At 37.7% G+C, this 20,504-nt stretch overlaps 1 protein-coding gene across 1 annotated transcript in view; it reads left to right on the top strand.

Moving 5' to 3' along the window:
• Window positions 1-20,504, top strand: part of LOC124722119 (protein Hook homolog 3-like) — a 209,422-nt gene that overhangs the window by 177,782 nt on the left and 11,136 nt on the right. The window contains exons 13-14 of the mRNA XM_047247325.1: window positions 692-897; window positions 10,989-11,060. Of these exons, the coding sequence (XP_047103281.1) occupies window positions 692-897; window positions 10,989-11,060 (278 nt within the window). The remainder of the gene's footprint in view (window positions 1-691; window positions 898-10,988; window positions 11,061-20,504) is intronic.

Raw genomic sequence — 20,504 nt, 5'->3', positions numbered from 1 at the left:
GTGGTGAGTGATGCTACAGAATGTTTTCACAAATGCACTGTAGTGCTGTTTCTTTTTGCTGTACCTGAAGATGTGGCTGTAAGCTGAAACCGGTAGTGTGGTCAATTAAAACGAAGTTTTACAAGTCATCAGCTGTGTTTTCGTTCATCATGACCTTCAGCAGCTGTGATTGGCCTGAATGTAAAAATTGTTTGTGCAATTAGAGACAACATACACAGCAAACAATCACAACCCAATGCATAATGATTCAGTAGACTCTCCGACACCAAGACGGGGACACTAGCACAATCTCTCACGACACAACAGCAAAGCGCAAATTAATTTCTGAATTGCCCTTGTAGTTAACCAGAGATACAGTATCAAATGAAGGTAATCACAGTGATGCAACCATGTCCAATTTCTTCACACCTCTTTTCTGCAGGTGATTAGTGTAAGGCCCTTTTTCAGGTTTGCGTGAGGAGAATACTGTGTTCGTAGCTGTATGCTTGAATTCACCACGATTTTATAAAATATGAATGATTTACTTACGAGTGTTGTAACCATTACTGTAATTTTGTGTATCACAAATGAAACTTGACCATCCAGACATTTAGTTTGCATATCACTTAAGCCAAAGATAGAAAACAAATGCATTATTTTCTTGCTTGATTACATTTAAAGTATTTGTTTATCATTATTTTTGTTGTTCCAGAACGAAGGGATGCAACATTACAGGATACATTGCGCCGCAAAGATCAGGAACTTCAGCAGCAGAATGAAAGGTATCGAAAATATGTAGAAAAAGCAAAAGATGTCATTAAGATAATGGACCCAAAGCAGAGTGTAGATGCCACAGCCGAAGTTGCAGTTCTCCGTAGTCAGCTCCAAGACAAGGAAAAGATCATTGAGGACCTGGAGGTAAAATATTTCTCAGCCTACTTACCATCAGGAGAGAGAGCCAGTAGCTTATGAGGAGTATAAAATCTGTGGTAGATCAATACACTCGTAGGTCTTTAATCGACCAGACTCTTAAAGGGACTAATAGAGAAATAAGCACATAAGAATCTGGTTATAAAGAGAATGCTAAATTATAAACAGAAATAACCCAAAAGTAATGGGATTTTTAGCTTCAAACAGTAGAAGTCAGGCAATATACTCAAAGTTTTCACAGAGATTAGCACTGTTGAACAGTAATATTCTTGTAGACATTCCTATATAGTCCATAAAAAGCTATGTTTTCATTCCCGGGAATTCATTGAGTTTTACTATCTGATCTGCACTAATTGAGTTTACTATCTAATCTGTACTAATTGAGAAGGAAAAGAGTCTAGAAAGATTTTGTAAACATTCATGCTTTGTTGTCTATAAGAGATTTGTAGTTCTAAGAGAGAAATGCTGTTGATATTTGCATGATGGTTTTAGAGGATAAATGTAAAGTCTCATATGTAACTTTAGTATATCGCAGGTCTAAATCGTTATTCTGTTTAAAGTATCCTGTGGATTCCATAATTAGTAAAGACCTATGATAAGAGCTGAGTGAAAGGAGAAATTTGAAATACACCCCTACTCAAGGCAAACTCCTAAAATCAAGATAGAGAACTGGAAGGCCAACACACAAGAAACAGAGTTAGCAATAAATTTTCTTTAATCTAATTTTCATGGTCGCCTTTTGAAAGAGACCCCCACAGTTTTTAAAAATTTACAAAAGTGGTGTGAGCTGTTGTGGAAGAGCACTTTTCTTCTCACAGCATCAGAAGTAGCTCTCCAAATCCAGTGTTACATCCGGTTTCACATGTCGAGGGAGGGGAAGAATCATCATGTCATCATAATGCACCCTAGCTGTTGTAGCCTTCCTAACAGTGAATGGCTTGCGTGGCAGATGCCTGAACTTTAAAAACTCCCCACATATTCTGTGGATTATGTGCCTCTATAATTTTGGGAATGTGGATTCCATGTATTGGTTACCCTATTAGACAGACATTTATAATATTTTCTGGCACTCTTATCAGAGTGGACTAAAGCTTTGTTGAGGGGTAGCTGCACCAAAACAACTAACTCATTAGGTGCTAATAGTAAGTTTACAATGGAGATTGCTACCCTTAACGCTATGAGAAGGAGACCAAGCAACAAGAAATAGAGTGAAATGGTTTACCCAGTATCTATAACTGCCCCACAAAAGATGAAGAGTCAGTTAAGTAGCGAACACATGTCTTGGCTTGTCCATAGATACTCTACCATTTCTGAAAGAATGATGTTCAGTGTTTTCGAGGTACTTTAAGTGCTTTAAGTGCCTTTTGTGGTGTGATACACCCTCAGACAAAATGGTGGTTCGGTGGTAAGTGTCATGGCTTCTTAATTTTGCACTCTGTGTTTGAAACCGATTATTTTATTTTATTTTTATTGTTTTCATGTATCTACTAATGCCCATAGACAGTTACTACATAAATGTTTCTTGGCAAATTAGAGGATAAGGGTGTTACAGTAATTGCAAAATTATGACAGGATTTCACAATAAGTGTCACACTCATATTATCAGTGTGTATACGACCTGGGACAGCCGGGATATCCGGGAAAAACCCGGGAATTTTTTTGTCCGGGAGAAAACTGGGAATAACCCGGGAATTTTTCATTGTTATTGTTTTTGTTTTCAGTTAAATTTTTGTAATGTTGACTGCTAAAAACCGATACTCTATTACTGTATCCCGCTACTGCAGAATAATAATGCAGCAATAAAACATGAACGAGAGGAAAAACAAAAATAAAACTTAAATTGCAAAGGAAATGCGCCTTATACAACAAAAAAACAGTGCTCATACAAGCGTCTGCCAACAGCAAAATGTGTCTAGGCTTTAGGAAGACTATGCAGTGCTACGTAACAACAAATTGCCTCCAATGTGCGTGACCTCACAACTGTTTACATTAGATTTGTTTCAGCAGTTATGAACGGGATCATGCACATGCGCAGTTGAGTAGTACCTCCTCCCGCTTCTGGCTTTAGAATAATTGTGGCTGTTGTCTGTGAAAGCAGCCGCAGCAAGCAGCTAGATGCTACCGTGAAAAATGTTTTGCAAAGCGCCTAGCATCCACCGCACGTTGGTCTATCGATTATTCATATGACTTTGAAATGCATCCCTGTCGATTTTTGAACACATTCTAAGTTGATTTCTTAATGAATCATAAGTCAATTCGTGAATGCGTGCATAGTGTACATGGTGTCTCTGTCAGTGGAATCTAGAAACAAACTTTCCTGCAGACAAAAGGTGCTATACGAGCTGAGTGGAGTAAAGCCGAACACGTGAATGCCAAGCGGTGTCTCATTATGTGGTTGATTGGGTTTGCGAATGATCAGCATTGTTGTAATTATTAGTGAAATCCATAGATTCAGACTACGAGAGTGGAAATAAATGACTAACAGGTAAGAAAGATTACGGGGTATCCAAGAAAATGAAATTTTGACAGAAAATTTATGTCCAGGTCTCTGACTAGTAAGGGCCAATTGTACGGTCCCCGACTAGCAGCCGCTTTAAGTTCTATTCTGAAGTAGCACGGAAAATACGTTGAGCAAATATGTAACAACGCCTAACTGGAGAATAATCGCGGGATAACTAAACCGATGGTTCTGGCAGAGTTAATGAAGTTAACTGGCGAATAAGCTTTGACTTTGGCAGGAATAGTTAGAGAATTAGTGATGACAGGACTGTTTATTAGAACTAGGAAGGAGAAGAAACAGGAACATCACACAAATTATGGAAGAATATGACTATTCCAGATTTGCATAAAAATTTCGTACTACTACTTTTCGGTCTCATGCTTGAGAAACTGGAGCGTATGAATGAAGTGTGAAACTATTTCCTAACGTCAAGCTTTTTGCTTGTAGTAGGCCTCATAGGCATTTGGTATTGGTACTTCATGGGTTATATTCTGTCGTGTTATAAAAATGACCATTTGTGCCAGAACAGTCTCATTTATGTGGTGTTTTTTACTATAGATGCAGTATTAGAAAGGCCTATTTTGTTTTATACAGCAGACAGTGACAAAATAGACGTAATCAGGTCGATAAACCACACCAATCTTTGGTCCTATTTGTATTAAGAGCTTTTTTAGTATTAGACAATGACATTTCGATTTTTCATGCAGCAAAATGTTTAACAAACTTTGATGAAGTATAGATTCTTTTGCAGAAAGGAAAGCACGCTATGTAAAGCTGTAGCAAGAATCGAGAAAAAAGAATTCTAAGAGCTAAGGATTGAAGAAATGTGTGCTTTCTTGCTTGTCTTTACTGGTTTTAGGCATCCTATATTTATTTTTGTCACACAAAGCAAGTTGTTAGCTAATAGAGAATAAAGAGTGCAAATTTTCTGAAAAGTTCTTTTTTTAAAGAAAGAGGGGCACGATGTCAAACCGGCCAACTGGGAGCAGGAGAGGCACCACAGGGCATTTTAATTTCCTCTGTCCTGAACATAGTTTGATGGCATCCATTACAAAATATACATGTTTCAATTCCAAGAAGCGACATACAGTGATGTGCGATAGAAGAATGCTGTGTGAATAGGCGTGGCATTGCATTTTGGCACACTTAAAACCAAATAACATGTCTTACATTTCCTCGACCACATGTTTTATGCATCAGACTTTTCAGAAAGATGTGTGCTACAAAATGAACGTATTTTTGAAAATTCGATTTTTTAAAAAAATTTTGAAGTCCTATTTCTATCAAATGCTCGAGAAATGGGGGGGGGGGCACTATCTAGTATTGCCCGGTTTGGAAATATCGTAGATCTGGGGCTGATGTGCAGAGCAGTCTGACCTATAGTGGGGAAGTGGGTAGTCTCCATGCGATCCGTGTTTACATTTAGTGGTTTCGCTGTTTCCTCTTCGTTTACGGCTCTCACGTCAAATGAAAACAAAACTGTTTTCTGTGGCCTGGAGGTATCAAGTGAATTAAAATACATTCACATAATTACGGAAGGCTAAAGTACGTTATTAGTTTCAGATTTTATTTTATTTCCATATTTCTGACAGTCAAGCATTAATTCCTTTGCAGAACAGTGAAGTAATTTTTGTCAATTTGAAAGAAATTTTCTTTTATTAATCTTTTCCGCTGAGGCAGTCAATGTATTTGAAATGGAATGTTTAATTCCACACTATTGGCTAGTTTCAACTGTTCGCTGCATTTCAAGTGCACATTTTCATCTTCTAGCACGTATATATTTGCCATAATAAAGAACCAAACATAATACAGTACTGGTACTCCAAGAAAATTTACATCCCAAAAACCTCACTGAAAAGCTTAATATCAGTTCGAGGCCTACTGCACTGGGAATCTTGACATACGAATGTGCTCTTTAAACATGCACTTTAAATGTACTCACTGCAGTATGGGTCAGGAAATTCCGATGCTCTTGGAGTATCCTCTGATGTCTTGTTTCTTATATGACATAATGTAAGATCTCTTAATGTTTAACACGTACGAACATACGGGCCTCCTACGTCATCGTAGCTGCGCAAGTGCGGTGGCACCTGTTACCTGGTGCTCTCTGGCAACTGCTGAAATGAACCTATTTCCAACAGGTCGCAGGAAAATATTGCGGATGATGGTTTGAAAAGCGTTACTTTGAAACTAAATTTCCTTTTACGCAAGTTAAACTACGAGCGAGAATGTACGATTAATTTCGTAAATCAGAGAGCGTTTGACGCTGATTTAAAAATCAACTTTTTTGCTGATTAGCTATTTACATGAATTTCGAGCCCAGAAGATCAGACATTTATGTCGTTATTGAAATTTTACTGTCGCATTTGTGTGATACATCTTAAAGTGTAATACGCGCTTAAAAGACCAACATTATATGTGAAAGCTTAGCTTCTCTTGCAGCATATTAATCTTAGAAACCAATATTATATGTGAAAGCTTTGCTTTTCTTGTAGCAACTCTATGTATATTAATTTAAACCATTAACATTTCCTGTTTGTGTGTTCGCGCTACTTAACAGTGATGTTGTTATTGGCTGACTACATCACGTGTCCTAAGCTCTGAATATCCGCCGTCATCGGCTGGCGAGATCACGTTGGCATGAGCTATGACTGGCTTACGAAAGCGCATCGCAATCTCGTTTTCAATGCTTCGGAAAGGAAAATGCAGTGTTTGGTGGAATTCGAATTTATACTTTCGTAATACAAAAAAGTGCAGCGTACATTTTGCTGTACATCAAAGATCTTTCCGAAATGTCTCTCTTTCCCTGAGTTTCATTTTCTAAAGTGCTGGGAAATTCTACGCCCGTGTATAAAACCATACCCATTCAAAGGTATGATAAGTTATAGAGTTCTGAGAGAAAATATACTATCAGTTAACAGGGAAAAAATATGTTTTCACCCGGGAGAAAGTGTCTTTCTAACCGGGAAATCCGGGATGTTTCTTTCCTTGTCCATGTATACACCCTGATTATGTAATGTGTGTGTGTGGGGGGGGGGGGGGGGGGGGAGAATGTTGAGATGTTACAGTCATTTTAAATTATCATATTCTGATATTTCATTCTCATATCAATTCTCATATTAAGTCTAATATTTTATTCATATGTGTGTTATTCAGGAACATTTGGTGCATTCCCTTGGATGACCCTAATTGTAAAATATATTTGAAAAACATGTATTCAAACAACACAAGCATTGCCCAAAGGCAGATTTGCGACAGTGATATTTCTTCATATGAATCTCACTCCGGAAAGAAACATTGTTATCATTGGTGAAGATTTCAGACATTGATGATAATTTTGCAGCAAACCATACATAACAGATCACTTTCCTGTTAACTGGTACTTGCAATTGATTATAAGTCAAGTAACATTACAAGAATTTCACCAAAAATAATTTCAAATAATTTTCTCATTTTTTCTCTTTTGTAGTTCATTCATCTGACATACAATTAGTAGACAAATAAGGACAATGTTATATCAGTATATATTCATGTAGTAGTCTTCTTCAGACTTGAGTATATAAATGAAAAACAAAAATGAAAGTAATAATTGGATTTCAGACACGGGGTGTAAAAATGAAGCTGAGATGCTAACCACTGTGCCACCATTTTGTCTAGGGCTATTTCACGTTTACACTTCATTGTTAATAGTAAGATAAGCATATCAGAAGTCTTGTATGTATTCATCCCCTTCATCCAGAGCTTGGTAAAAACAGCTGAAAATGAAGTACATGAATGAGTACCAGTTGTGTATGTGTGTGTGTGTGGGGAGGGGAAAAAAAGATGCTACATTAAAAGAAAGTGTTTTTGTATGAAAAGACTGTATTACTAATGGAAAATGGAATTTAAAACTCAAAACGTGTACTGAAACATATTATAAACTTACATCTGAGTAAACATTAAAAAAAATTAAGAAAATTAAATTTTGTCTTATTTTTATCCTAAGTTAAATACCTTTCGTAAATGTTTATAAGTATCTTGTTACTTAGGACTACTTAAAAAATAACCTTCAAGCTTTCTTGGTGGTATTCATATAGAAAAATCTCTTGGGGATGCACCCAAGACATTTTATTTATTAAGAATAGCATTGCAAAGGTAGAGATTTTTCTTTACATTAAAATATTTTCTTCTAAGTTTCATTATTGCTATTCCATAAGAAATTTCAACCATTTAACATAAATATTCAAGTCGATGAGAAAAATTGTTGAGTGTCAAAAACTGATTGCAGACTGAACAAAGGGAACATAAATATTTAAGTCGATGAGAAAAATTGTATAGTGTCAAAAATTGATTGTGGACTGAAAAAAGGGAAGTTCTGTATATTTTTTTAATCTGCTGAATACATCATAGATAAATAATTTTTTTCCCAGTATTTAAAATACATGTATCACTCCACATCATTCTGGCCAAGCGCAGCAACAGTATACAAATGTTAAAAATTTAAATAACAGTCTCTGTTGCAGATACTTTATTGATGACACGTTTCACGTTCCTAGAGGATCTTCAGATCATTCTTGAGCTGCCGAGACCGGCTTCTGTGGTCTCCATGGCTCAAGAACAATATGAAGAAGCGGGAAACATGTCATCAATAAAATATATGCATCATACTGTTATTTTCATTTTTACCTTTGGTGTTTGTTTTTAAATAATTATTTGTGTCAAAAAGTTTTGTTAAAATAATTTTTCTCTACACTAGTCTTATGTTTGGCCCATCCTATCTTATGAATAGTTCCATTTTCAACATAGCACTGAAATATGGTTAAATATGACAAGAATAGATAACTAATAATAGAAAAAGCTTCCAAGAAAATAACACTGACAAATGACACCGAAAGGGCAAAAAATAACACCGATTTTGGCCATAAAATAACATCCATTTTTTCCTGTCCCTAATTATGTATACTCCTGTTCAGGTGAGACATTTTACTTGAGTCTCTTGCCCGGCCTTTCTTTGAATCTTGTGATTCACTGTGAGCATTCGTGGAACCCATTGTGGGCACCTCTTTGAATATCTGAGAATCTGGATCATTGCGGATTGCATTTCTAATGCTGACCAACAACTGTAGAGCCAATTGTCGAGTTGTGATGCGCCGGTCGGCACAAATAATGCCACCCACATGATTCAGCATGTCTGTAGCAGTGGCTGTGACAGGACATCCCAAGTGTGGCTGTCATGGAGCTCTGTTTCTGCATTTTCTGAAGCTGTAACTTTCTTTACCCATCGCCCAACTACACTCCTATCAACTGCAGCATCACCATACATTGAACACAAATGTTTATGGATGTTCACCACAATTTCTTTTTCTGCACACAAGACTTCATTAACAGCACGCTTCTTGTAACGTGAGTCATATGTACACACCATTTTGATGCTGTACTATGGCTCTGCCATCTGCCAGAACGGTTCAAAACTTCACCAACGCACAGAACAAACATCAGATGTGAAGCACCAACAAGTACATTTGTCTATGTATATTAATGGCTTTTAAAAAAATGTGGGGCATTACTTATTGAACGACCCTTGTAATTCATATAACACAAGCATTGCAATATCGAACACTCTGAACTCTACTATGTACAGAGATATTTTATCTCAGTATCACTGTGGCTTTCAAATGTTTCTGTTCATTATTGATTAGCTGGTGTACTGGAAACTAGTAACTACTTAGTAAGTAAGAATCAGATCTAATAAAATAAAATATCTCGGACATCGCAGGTGAATGTGACACTAACACTGTGCTTGCATCAGTAGCAGTCACTGAATGTTGCATCCTGAGGACCATTTGCAAGGCATATGACTCAACTTTTAGTAATGGTTTTCAAATTTACCCTCTGAAAACCTCTGTTATGACTTCTGTAGGATCAGGACATTCATCCTGATCCTGATCTCTACTTAAGCAACAGATTGCTAGATATGGTAAAGCAACATTGATTCATGGGCCTTTTATTTGATAGTAAGCTTTTTCATGCGCACCTGTGGCTGAATGATTCCAGGCAGAGATGCTCTTACTATCCTGTTACACTTTCATGAGTCTTTACTCTTATCCTGTGTAAATTTCAGACCTCTGGCCTGCACATCTGCGACATGTCATTGTTGTGCTTGCTGGATCCTGCTCACCACAGTGATGTGATATTAGCAACTGAAGCATTGGCTGAGGCTGATGCCAAGCCAGCAGGAGTTGTGTGTCAGCTGCAGCGTGTTAACTACTCAGTAATGCACAGTTAGCTTTTTAGCCATTCAAGTTATCTAGTTTAGTTTTATAACCAATATCACACATTTTGTATGAACAACCCTAGAGCTAACTATCAAAATCTGGTGTGACTGGAAGTCTTAAAACATCACCTTGAATTGTCTCTGCAGTTTTTATATTTTTATTAATTACAAGACATAAGCTCTCCTGTTTCATATGTGTGTACTTTGTTAGCATGCAGTTTTCCCTAAGTTACACCTCACACCTCATCCTGCCCCATGGCTCAAAGGAGAACACAGATCCTACAATGTTTTGGTGATTGTTCTTGTCTGTATCCTAGTTTGGAAGTACAGAGTTGGTTATGCTTTAACGCATGTTGATATGTACTAACAGTGAACTTCTCAGATTGCATGCAACATTTTTACTGTCATGTTACCAGTCATCACTTTCCAAACTCCCATAGATTCTGAAAAGCAAGAACTCTCGATCAGCTGTCTGTATGCTATTGATCAATGTTACCTGCAGAATACTGTGGTGTCACCTACTCATGATTGCTAGCTGAGCTTCATCATGTGACCACCAAGTTTACATACTTGTGAATACTGAGTCGTACGTTCATCCCAGCCAAATGAATTTCCAGATTGAAAGACTATACAACTTGGAATCTTTCGGATTATATAATTTGTGGTCATGGGCTGCAATCAGAACTAATATAATTATTTTAAATACTTGGAATGCGGAATGTAAACCTTGTCAGTCCCAGTAAACTAATAATAATGAAATGCCTCACAGCTGTATGTTGGCCTACTCTTCAGGCTCACAGGAGAGAGTTTTATATGCTGTGATGAATACGTGTTGGTCATAACCTGTTAACCCACAGTTTTATTTTACAATACTCATCGTATCTGTAGAGTGTGGTGCCCACTGAACCATGATATACTTCCTGTCATTTCATTCAAAAGAAGAGGGAGATGAAGTTATGTATGTCTGCACAATTTGTACTTGCAGATTATTGACTCAACCACGAAGTTTGAGGTGATCTTTAAAGTGTTACAGTAAAGTCTAACAACCTGCTTAACTCTTCTATAATACATTGAGTAAAATAACTTTGTGACTGATGTTTCAGTGAGTTCCGTGGTAGTGGCCGGCTGGCAGCCAATTGTATTTCATTCAAGTTTGTTAGCTGTTCAACTTCTTAGCATTTATATACCAGAACTCAAAATTACAATTTTCTCTAAGTATTAAGTTATGTGTATTAATATCAGTATGTATGCCACAGCATTTGTAAGCAAAGGCATGTTTTTGACTATTTATTTGAAATTGTTAATGCCAATTCTCTTAAATTTTAGGAAGAGAAAGAACAAAATAAAGTTTGCCATGAATTGGAGGAGAGACTTATGACATCAGCATTTTATAAACTTGTGAGTATTGACCACTAGTGCACTTTTATGTACTCTACTTTTACATTATCATTAGTCATTTACATGTTCCATGGCTCATAATTGCACTTTGTTAGTTTGATGTGGAAGTGTTAATTAGTTTGCAATTTTAATTTACTTAATTTACTAATTAAACTACAGTTATGTTATTTGGTTTTTATTGATTGATTTACAAACTTACAATCCTGTCACTTAATGAACATCAGTATGCAGGAATTAATCACAGAGAAAAAAGTAAGGTATTCAGTTATGAAAACCTACCCATTGATGTCAAGGATCTAATACATAATTAAATTAATTACAAATGCAAACTGATATTCATTCAATGAACACACACATTTTACATTGTCAAACAAATATGATATCAGTATGTATTTGTAATTAATTTAATTATGTATTAGATCCTTGACATCAATGGGTAGATTTTTATAACTGAAAACCTTACTACTTCCTCTGTGATTAATGCCTGCTTATTGATGTTCATTAAGTGACAAGATCACTTTTGTATGAAATTTTTTTTGTCATTTTAAGGTGGACGAAGTGTTACATCTGAGAGTGAGAGTTTATATTACTGTATCACAAGAAACAAAAGACTGAAGCCATCACTCAGATACTCTTCAAAACATCCACACTTTTTCATTATCATTACTTAAGATGTGGGGAACTTGATTGTATAGGATGTTAGTTAAAACTTATCAAGTATATTACCTAAAACTGAGGTTTATGTGTATGTAAGTTCTATAACACTGAAGAGTTTATCATTTCACATGTTTTTGCATGTTATCTTTTGCACGTAGTGCATCCATATTCAGTGTGTGTGGAGGGGAGGGGTGGGGGGGGGGGGGACAAATACACTTGTGTGTGTGTGTGTGTGTGTGTGTGTGTGTGTGTGTGTACACACATGTGTGATAATGGTCCTGCAAAAAGAAACATCACTTTAAATCATCTTCACTCAATCAACAATAGTAATTTTTAAAATATTTCTTAAATTTTTATTCCCTAGAACACCTGTGCCAAGGAAATAAAGCAGAATAATACAACATAAAAATAAGAAAACCCAAAACAGAATGTTGTTGTTGTTGTGGTCTTCAGTCCTGAGACTGGGTTGATGCAGCTCTCCATGCTACTCTATCCTGTGGAAGCTTCTTCGTCTCCCAGTACCTACTGCAACCTACATCCTTCTGAATCTGCTTAGTGTATTCATCTCTTGGTCTCCCTCTACGATTTTTACCCTCCACGCTGCCCTCCAATGCTAAATTTGTGATCCTTTGATGCCTCAAAACATGTCCTACCAACCGATCCCTTCTTCTAGTCAAGTTGTGCCACAAACTTCTCTTCTCCCCAATCCTATTCAATACCTCCTCATTAGTTACGTGATCTACCCACCTTATCTTCAGCATTCTTCTGTAGCACCACATTTCGAAAGCTTCTGTTCTCTTCTTGTCCAAACTGGTTATTGTCCATGTTTCACTTCCATACATGGCCACACTCCATACAAATACTTTCAGAAACAACTTCCTGACACTTAAATCTATACTCGATGTTAACAAATTTCTCTTCTTCAGAAACGATTTCCTTGCCATTGCCAGTCTACATTTTATATCCTCTCTACTTCGACCATCATCAGTTATTTTACTCCTTAAATAGCTGACTCGTTTCCTAATCTAATCCCCTCAGCATCACCCGATTTACCAAAACAGAATAACATTGTTGTTGTTGTGGTCTTCAGTCCTGAGACTGGTTTGATGCAGCTCTCCATGCTACTCTATCCTGTGCAAGCTTCTTCATCTCCCAGTACCTTCTGCAACCTACATCCTTCTGAATCTGCTTAGTGTATTCGTCTCTTGGTCTCCCTCTACGATTTTTACCCTCCACGCTGCCCTCCAATGCTAAATTTGTGATCCCTTGATGCCTCAAAACATGTCCTACCAACCGATCCCTTCTTCTAGTCAAGTTGTGCCACAAAGTTCTCTTCTCCCCAATCCTATTCAATACCTCCTCATTAGTTACATGATCTACCCACCTTATCTTCAGCATTCTTCTGTAGCACCACATTTCGAAAGCTTCTATTCTCTTCTTGTCCAAACTGGTTATCGTCCATGTTTCACTTCCATACATGGCTACACTTCATACAAATACTTTCAGAAACAACTTCCTGACACTTAAACCTATACTCGATGTTAACAAATTTCTCTTCTTCAGAAATAATTTCCTTGCCATTGCCAGTCTACATTTTATATCCTCTCTACTTCAACCATCATCAGTTATTTTACTCCCTGAATAGCAAAACTCCTTTACTACTTTAAGTGTCTCATTTCCTAATCTAATCCCCTCAGCATCACCCGATTTAATTTGACTACATTCCATTATCCTCGTTTTGCTTTTGTTGATGTTCATCTTATATCCTCCTTTCAAGACACTGTCCATTCCGTTCAACTGCTCTTCCAAGTCCTTTGCTGTCTCTGACAGAATTACAATGTCATCAGCGAACCTCAAAGTTTTTACTTCTTCTCCATGAATTTTAATACCTACTCCAAATTTTTCTTTTGTTTCCTTTACTGCTTGCTCAATATACAGATTGAATAACATCGGGGAGAGGCTACAACTCTGTCTCACTCCTTTCCCAACCACTGCTTCCCTTTCATGCCCCTCGACTCTTATAACTGCCATCTGGTTTCTGTACAAATTGTAAATAGCCATTCGCTCCCTGTATTTTACCCCAGCCACCTTCAGAATTTGAAAGAGAGTATTCCAGTTAACGTTGTCAAAAGCTTTCTCTAAGTCTATGAATGCTAGAAACGTAGGTTTGCCTTTTCTTAATCTTTCTTCTAAGATAAGTCATAAGGTTAGTATTGCCTCACGTGTTCCAACATTTCTACGAATCCAAACTGATCTTCCCCGAGGTCCGCTTCTACCACTTTTTCCATTCGTCTGTAAAGAATTCACGTTAGTATTTTGCAGCTGTGACTTATTAAACTGATAGTTGGGTAATTTTCACATCTGTCAACACCTGCTTTCTTTGGGATTGGAATTATTATATTCTTCTTGAAGTCTGTGGGTATTTCGCCTGTCTCATACATCTTGCTCACCAGATGGTAGAGTTTTGTCATGACTGGCTCTCCCAAGGCCATCAGTAGTACTAATGGAATGTTGTCTACTCCTGGGGCCTTGTTTCGACTCAGGTCTTTCAGTGCTCTGTCAAACTCTTCACACAGTATCTTATCTCCCATTTCATCTTCATCTACATCCTCTTCCATTTCCATAATATTGTCCTCAAGTACATCGCCCTTGTATAAACCCTCTATATACTCCTTCCACCTTTCTGCTTTCCCTTCTTTGCTTAGAACTGGGTTTCCATCTGAGCTCTTGATATTCATACAAGTGGTTCTCTTCTCTCCAAAGGTCTCTTTAATTTTCCTGTAGGCAGTATCTATCTTACCCCTAGTGAGACAAGCCTCTACATCCTTACATTTGTCCTCTAGCCATCCCTGCTTAGCCATTTTGCACTTCCTGTCGATCTCATTTTTGAGACGTTTGTATTCCTTTTTGCCTGCTTCATTTACTGCATTTTTATATTTTCTCCTTTCATCAATTAAATTCAATATTTCTTCTGTTACCCAAGGATTTCTATTAGCCCTTGTCTTTTTACCTACTTGATCCTCTGCTGCCTTCACTACTTCATCCCTCAGAGCTATCCATTCTTCTTCTACTGTATTTCTTCCCTCATTCCTGTCAATTGTTCCCTTATGCTCTCCCTGAAACTCTCTACAACCTCTGGTTCTTTCAGTTTATCCAGGTCCCATCTCCTTAAATTCCCGCGTTTTTGCAGTTTCTTCAGTTTCAATCTGCAGTTCATAACCAATAGATTGTGGTCAGAATCCACATCTGCCCCTGGAAATGTCTTACAATTTAAAACCTGGTTCCTAAATCTCTGTCTTACCATTATATAATCTATCTGATACCTTTTAGTATCTCCAGGATTCTTCCAGGTATACAACCTTCTTTCATGATTCTTGAACCAAGTGTTAGCTATGATTAAGTTATGCTCTGTGCAAAATTCTACAAGGCGGCTTCCTCTTTCGTTTCTTCCCCCCAATCCATATTCACCTACTATGTTTCCTTCTCTTTTTTTTTCCTACTGACGAATTCCAGTCACCCATGACTATTAAATTTTCATCTCCCTTCACTACCTGAATAATTTCTTTTATCTCGTCATACATTTCATCAATTTCTTCATCATCTACAGAGCTAGTTGGCATATAAACTTGTACTACTGTAGTAGGCATGGGCTTTGTGTCTATCTTGGCCACAATAATGCGTTCACTATGCTGTTTGTAACTGCTAACTCGCACTCCTATTTTTTTTATTCGTTATTAAACCTACTCCTGCATTACCCCTATTTGATTTTGTATTTATAACCCTGTAATCACCTGACCAAAAGTCTTGTTCCTCCTGCCACCGAACTTCACTTATTCCCACTATATCTAACTTTAACCTATCCATTTCCCTTTTTAAATTTTCTAACCTACTTGCCCGATTAAGGGATCTGACATTCCACGCTCAGATCCATAGAATGCCAGTTTTCTTTCTCCTGATAACGACGTCCTCTTGAGTAGTCCCCGCCTGGAGATCCGAATGGGGGACTATTTTACCTCCGGAATATTTTACCCAAGAGGACGCCATCATCATTTAATCATACAGTAAAGCTGCATGTCCTCGGGAAAAATTACGGCTGTAGTTTCCCCTTGCTTTCAGCCGTTCGCAGTACCAGCACAGCAAGGCCGTTTTGGTTAATGTTACAAGGCCAGATCAGTCAATCATCCAGACTGTTGCCCCTGCAACTACTGAAAAGGCTGCTGCCCCTCTTCAGGAACCACATGTTTGTCTGGCCTCTCAACAGATACCCCACCGTTGTGGTTGCACCTACGGTACAGCCATCTGTATCGCTGAGGCACGCGAGCCTCCCCACCAACGGCAAGGTCCATGGTTCATGGGGGGCAGAATAACATAAAAAAAAACCATAAGTAAATGTAGAATGAAAACAATAACACTACTACTAATAATAACCATGTTATGGCCTGTTAGTAAGAACGAATCGGAATTTTCCTGAAAGTATTTGGCAAAGCCCAAGTTAAGATGGCTGAACGAGACAAAAATCCTTTGTCTTAAAGTTAAAGAGCACTTGCATAAGTTCTAAGAGGGCAAGGGTACTGTGTTAAAAGAGGAATGACCGAAGTCCCCCTAACAACCTTAGTCTTTTTCTCTTTCAAGGTCAATGGAACCTACAGTTTTCACTCTTCAAAATGCATTTAAATGTCTTAAAATTACAACAAACCAAACAAGCTGACCCTAATAAGTCCTGATATATGAACAATATTGTCTGCTGGTCCATTCACTTCATTGAATTACATCCCTGTAACACAACTAGAAAACCTAAAGGATTCCTGCAAGAAATAGATTGAGTTTGTCAGGAGGAATATCTCCAACTTGGGTTTATAAACCTGAAATTTGCTACTACCAGACTTTGATACACATGGAAACTTACAGACAGTGTATGGTGAGAAGTGTTTCACATTTTTCGAACAGTAATTAAGGATGTACACACCATATGAAGATGAGTCCTCTGTTTTGTGTTCATTGAAAGAATGATATATCATTTTAAACAAGTTCGTGTTGTCAAACATGAATCTTACAAGTGAGTTGATGAACTGTGGTGCTAGTGTTAGAATACTCAGCATGTTAATTAAAGGTCTACAGTGGCATCAAGAATTAACATTATTTGTGGTCCAGAGAGCTCAATTTTGGGATTAAAATATATTTTTTTTGCCTGGGAGCTGAGATAATTTTTCCTATGTATCACAAATTAATTAAAACATCCAAAGTAAATAACCTGTGTTATACATAAAATATTTATGAGTCTGGCATGGAAGTGACTGTTGTCAGCAAATAGAACTGTCCATCACAGAAAATGATGGAAGCCACGATTTTGATGCACCAGTCGGCTACTGTCATACGTCTGCGCATGCATATCTTCTGAATGCTCTCTGTCCCATGGTAGATTGTTATGTGAAGCACAATTCGTCAAAAATGTGCCGGGAACTTTTTGTGCATGAGTTTAAAATTGGAAGAATTTTGGTAAAACCTCCAGCAAAGTCTGCAATGCAAAAGTTAATGGCAAAACTGCATAAGACCGGCTTTGTAGTGAATAAAAACTGTGATTATTCACAACAAGTTTGAACAACAAAAAACATTGCTTGAGTGAAGGAAAGCACGAAACAAAGTCCAAGAAACAAAGTCCAATGAAATCTCAGTGTCATTTATCTGTGCAAGTGGCAATTAAGAACTTGTCATGTCAAAACATCATAAAGGATTTCCATCAGTATCCTTACAAATCTGCTGTTGTGCGTTAGGTATAGTGTCCAGACAAACTTTTGCACGTTGAGTTATGCTGGTGGTTTCTGAGTGAAGTGGAATCAGGACTTTTGGATTCTCAGTTTTGTATTTCATCAGATTACACCTGTACAGCCTGTCAGGGTATGTGAAGTCACTGAAAAGGCACCATTATACATCATAAAATCCCCGTGACACCAAACTGTTAACTCTAACTATAATGTTCAGAAACTGTGTAATACATGTATGAAAGAGTATGGATATTTCAGCAAGATGGAGCAACAGTACGACCTTGTCATGAATGCATGATGTGTTCGGTGAAGAGCGGACAATCAGCAGAGGCAGTGCAATCTCCTGGCCACTTTGATCACCTGATCTCTTTCCCTGTGATTTTTACCTCTTAAGCAAATTGAAGGGTCAGGTGTACTCAAATAATCCTCAGGCAAATTGAAGGGTTAGATGCACTTATTAATCCTAACACATTGGAAAAGCTACAGCAGCATACTGAAAACACTATTGTTGCTCTCCCTCCAGTAGAGCTGCTATGTGTCTCTCACAGTTTTATAAATCAATCACTGTGCTGCCTCAGTGTCAGTGGTGTCCATTTCCATCATTTTCTGTGATGTCTATTAACTCGCTCGTTAGTCTCATTGTAAATATTTTCCGGGCTAGTTTTATTTTGCTGACCCTGTATGTCACAGATGCTGACTGTGGACAACAGTCAAATTGGAAAAAAATAGCCATCTTCAATCTATGCAGGAGGTCATAAATATGTTCCTTAGACAAGAGCTTTCACTGACTCTCAGTCCAAGAAATTAAGTCTTCTGTGTTTCACTAACTATGCTACAATTGCAAGAAAATTGTCACTGTGAATAGTTTAGGAAACAATCTCAGCAACCCTCTTACATTGTTTGTGCACAATGCTGCCATGTACCATCTAGTAAAGTTGACAGTATGAATTATAAAATTATGTAGACAAGATATCTGCATGGTGCAAAGAGTGGCAATTGTACCCAAACAATAAAAAGTGAGAGGTCATCCATGTGTGTCTTAATAAAGTTCTGTTAAATGACTGCTACATGAAAAATAATACAAATTTAAAGGTTTTTGATTCCACTAAACACAAAAGGATTACAATTACAAATAACTTAAATTTTAGCAACAGCATAGAAAATATTATGGGGAAGGTGAGCCAAAGACTGCGTTAATTGGCAGCACACTTAGAAGATGCAACAAATCTAATAAAGAGATTGCCTACACTGTGTTTGTCCATCCTCTTCTAAAGAACTGTTGCTCACTATGGGACCCTTAATAAATAAAACCAAGGGGGGACATTGAAAAAGTTCAGAGAAAGGCAGCTCACTTTATATTATCACAAAATAGGGAAGAGAGTGCCTCAGATATGATACACAACTTGGTGTATCAATCATTGAAACAAAGCCATTTTTCGCTGTGGCAAGATCTTTTAATGAAATTTCAGTCAGTAACTTTCTTCTCTGAATGTACTCCCACTTCCAGTGACAGAAATGACCATCATAATAAAATAAGAGAAATTGGAGCTTGCCCAGAAAGATTGAGGTTTTCATTTTTCCCATGTGCTGTTCAAGAGTGGAACAGTTGAAAAATATTCTGAAAGTGGTTCTTTGAGCCCTCTGCGAAGCTATTTAAGTGTGAAATGCAGAGCAGTCATGTAGGTCTATATGTAGATGAAGAGAATTGTGTGTAATAAACTGTTTCTTACTGCTGATAAGTGTCAGCCTATTAGATGACAACCAATAGTTACTCCTCTCCGCAGTATGAATTGCTGCTTTTCAATTCCTGACCTGAATTTGTAGGTATATGTATGAGTGTATCATTAGCTAATAAGATAGTTTTGAGTTGTGTAATAGCGTTGAAGGCAAGCAGAATCACCACATGTTACAATTACCTCAGTCATTTGCTAGCATATTATTTTAACGTACTTCAATGGCGTTTTCATTTATTTAGCACAGGCCTGGCCAAACCGTGCCTGTGTTCACAAGTCATCTGGCTGCACTCATTTCTAGCTCTCATAGCACAGCATTGAATGGGGCCATGGGCTGAGGAGGAAAAGGACGTTGCAGCCAAATGCTGCTAGAGCAAAAGAGTCATCAACTTGTCATACCCAATTGTGTTCAATTCAGTTTACATTCTCCCACAGAAATACTGTGGTGTCTACACACTATTCAAAAAAAAAAAAAAGTTGAGTACCATATCATTCAGTTCGGAACTGGAATTACTTTACAGTTTTGTATTATTTGAAGGATATGCAAATTTGCTTAATATGCCATTGCCCTGTTATGAGCATGCAAAAAAACATGCTTTGGAAAGACATTACTGCACCAGCCACAAGGACGATATGACGCACTTGTCTTCTGGTGAATGAGAGTGAGTGCTGGATGAAAAGAAGGTAGCCCTTAGGGATAAAACTGAGTTAAGGGTTGGTCAAGTAAATACTCTAGCATTGATTCGGAAATGTAGTTCTAGCTGCCAAATTTCCTCTTCCACAGTTAATTTTTGCTCCCATGTAAACTCTCAACCATTTTTGATACTTGCTTTGGTTGTCAGGTTATGTCTTGTTTTTAAAACTTTTTAGATAATCTGGACAGATTGTGTAGTGACGTAACAAGACTGTTACGCCACTTGAGGTAGCCGAAAGAAAGGCACGCGTACACACACGCCGACGGGCGTCAAGTCTGGAACAGGATAACTATTGAATGGTAGCAAGAAAATTACGTAGCTGCTTTATACTTAACTTTACTGATCCTTGTGATACATCTCTCTTGACTATACAAATGCGACTCGTAAGATACATGCACTGTTACAATTGGCGCCTTGCTAGGTAGTAGCCATGGACTTAGCAGAAGGCTATTCTAACTGTCTCTCGGCAAATGAGAGGAAGGCTTCGTCCGTATTGTCGCTAGCAATGTCGTCGTACAACTGGGGCGAGTGCTTGTCCGTATCACGAGACCTGCCTTGTGGTGGCGCTAGGTCTGCGATCACACAGTGGCGACACGC

This window comes from Schistocerca piceifrons, chromosome X, assembly GCF_021461385.2.
Source record: "Schistocerca piceifrons isolate TAMUIC-IGC-003096 chromosome X, iqSchPice1.1, whole genome shotgun sequence".
Classification (NCBI taxonomy): domain Eukaryota; kingdom Metazoa; phylum Arthropoda; class Insecta; order Orthoptera; family Acrididae; genus Schistocerca; species Schistocerca piceifrons.
Note: the sequence above shows the minus strand (reverse complement) of the source record. Positions and strands in the feature narration are given on the sequence as shown.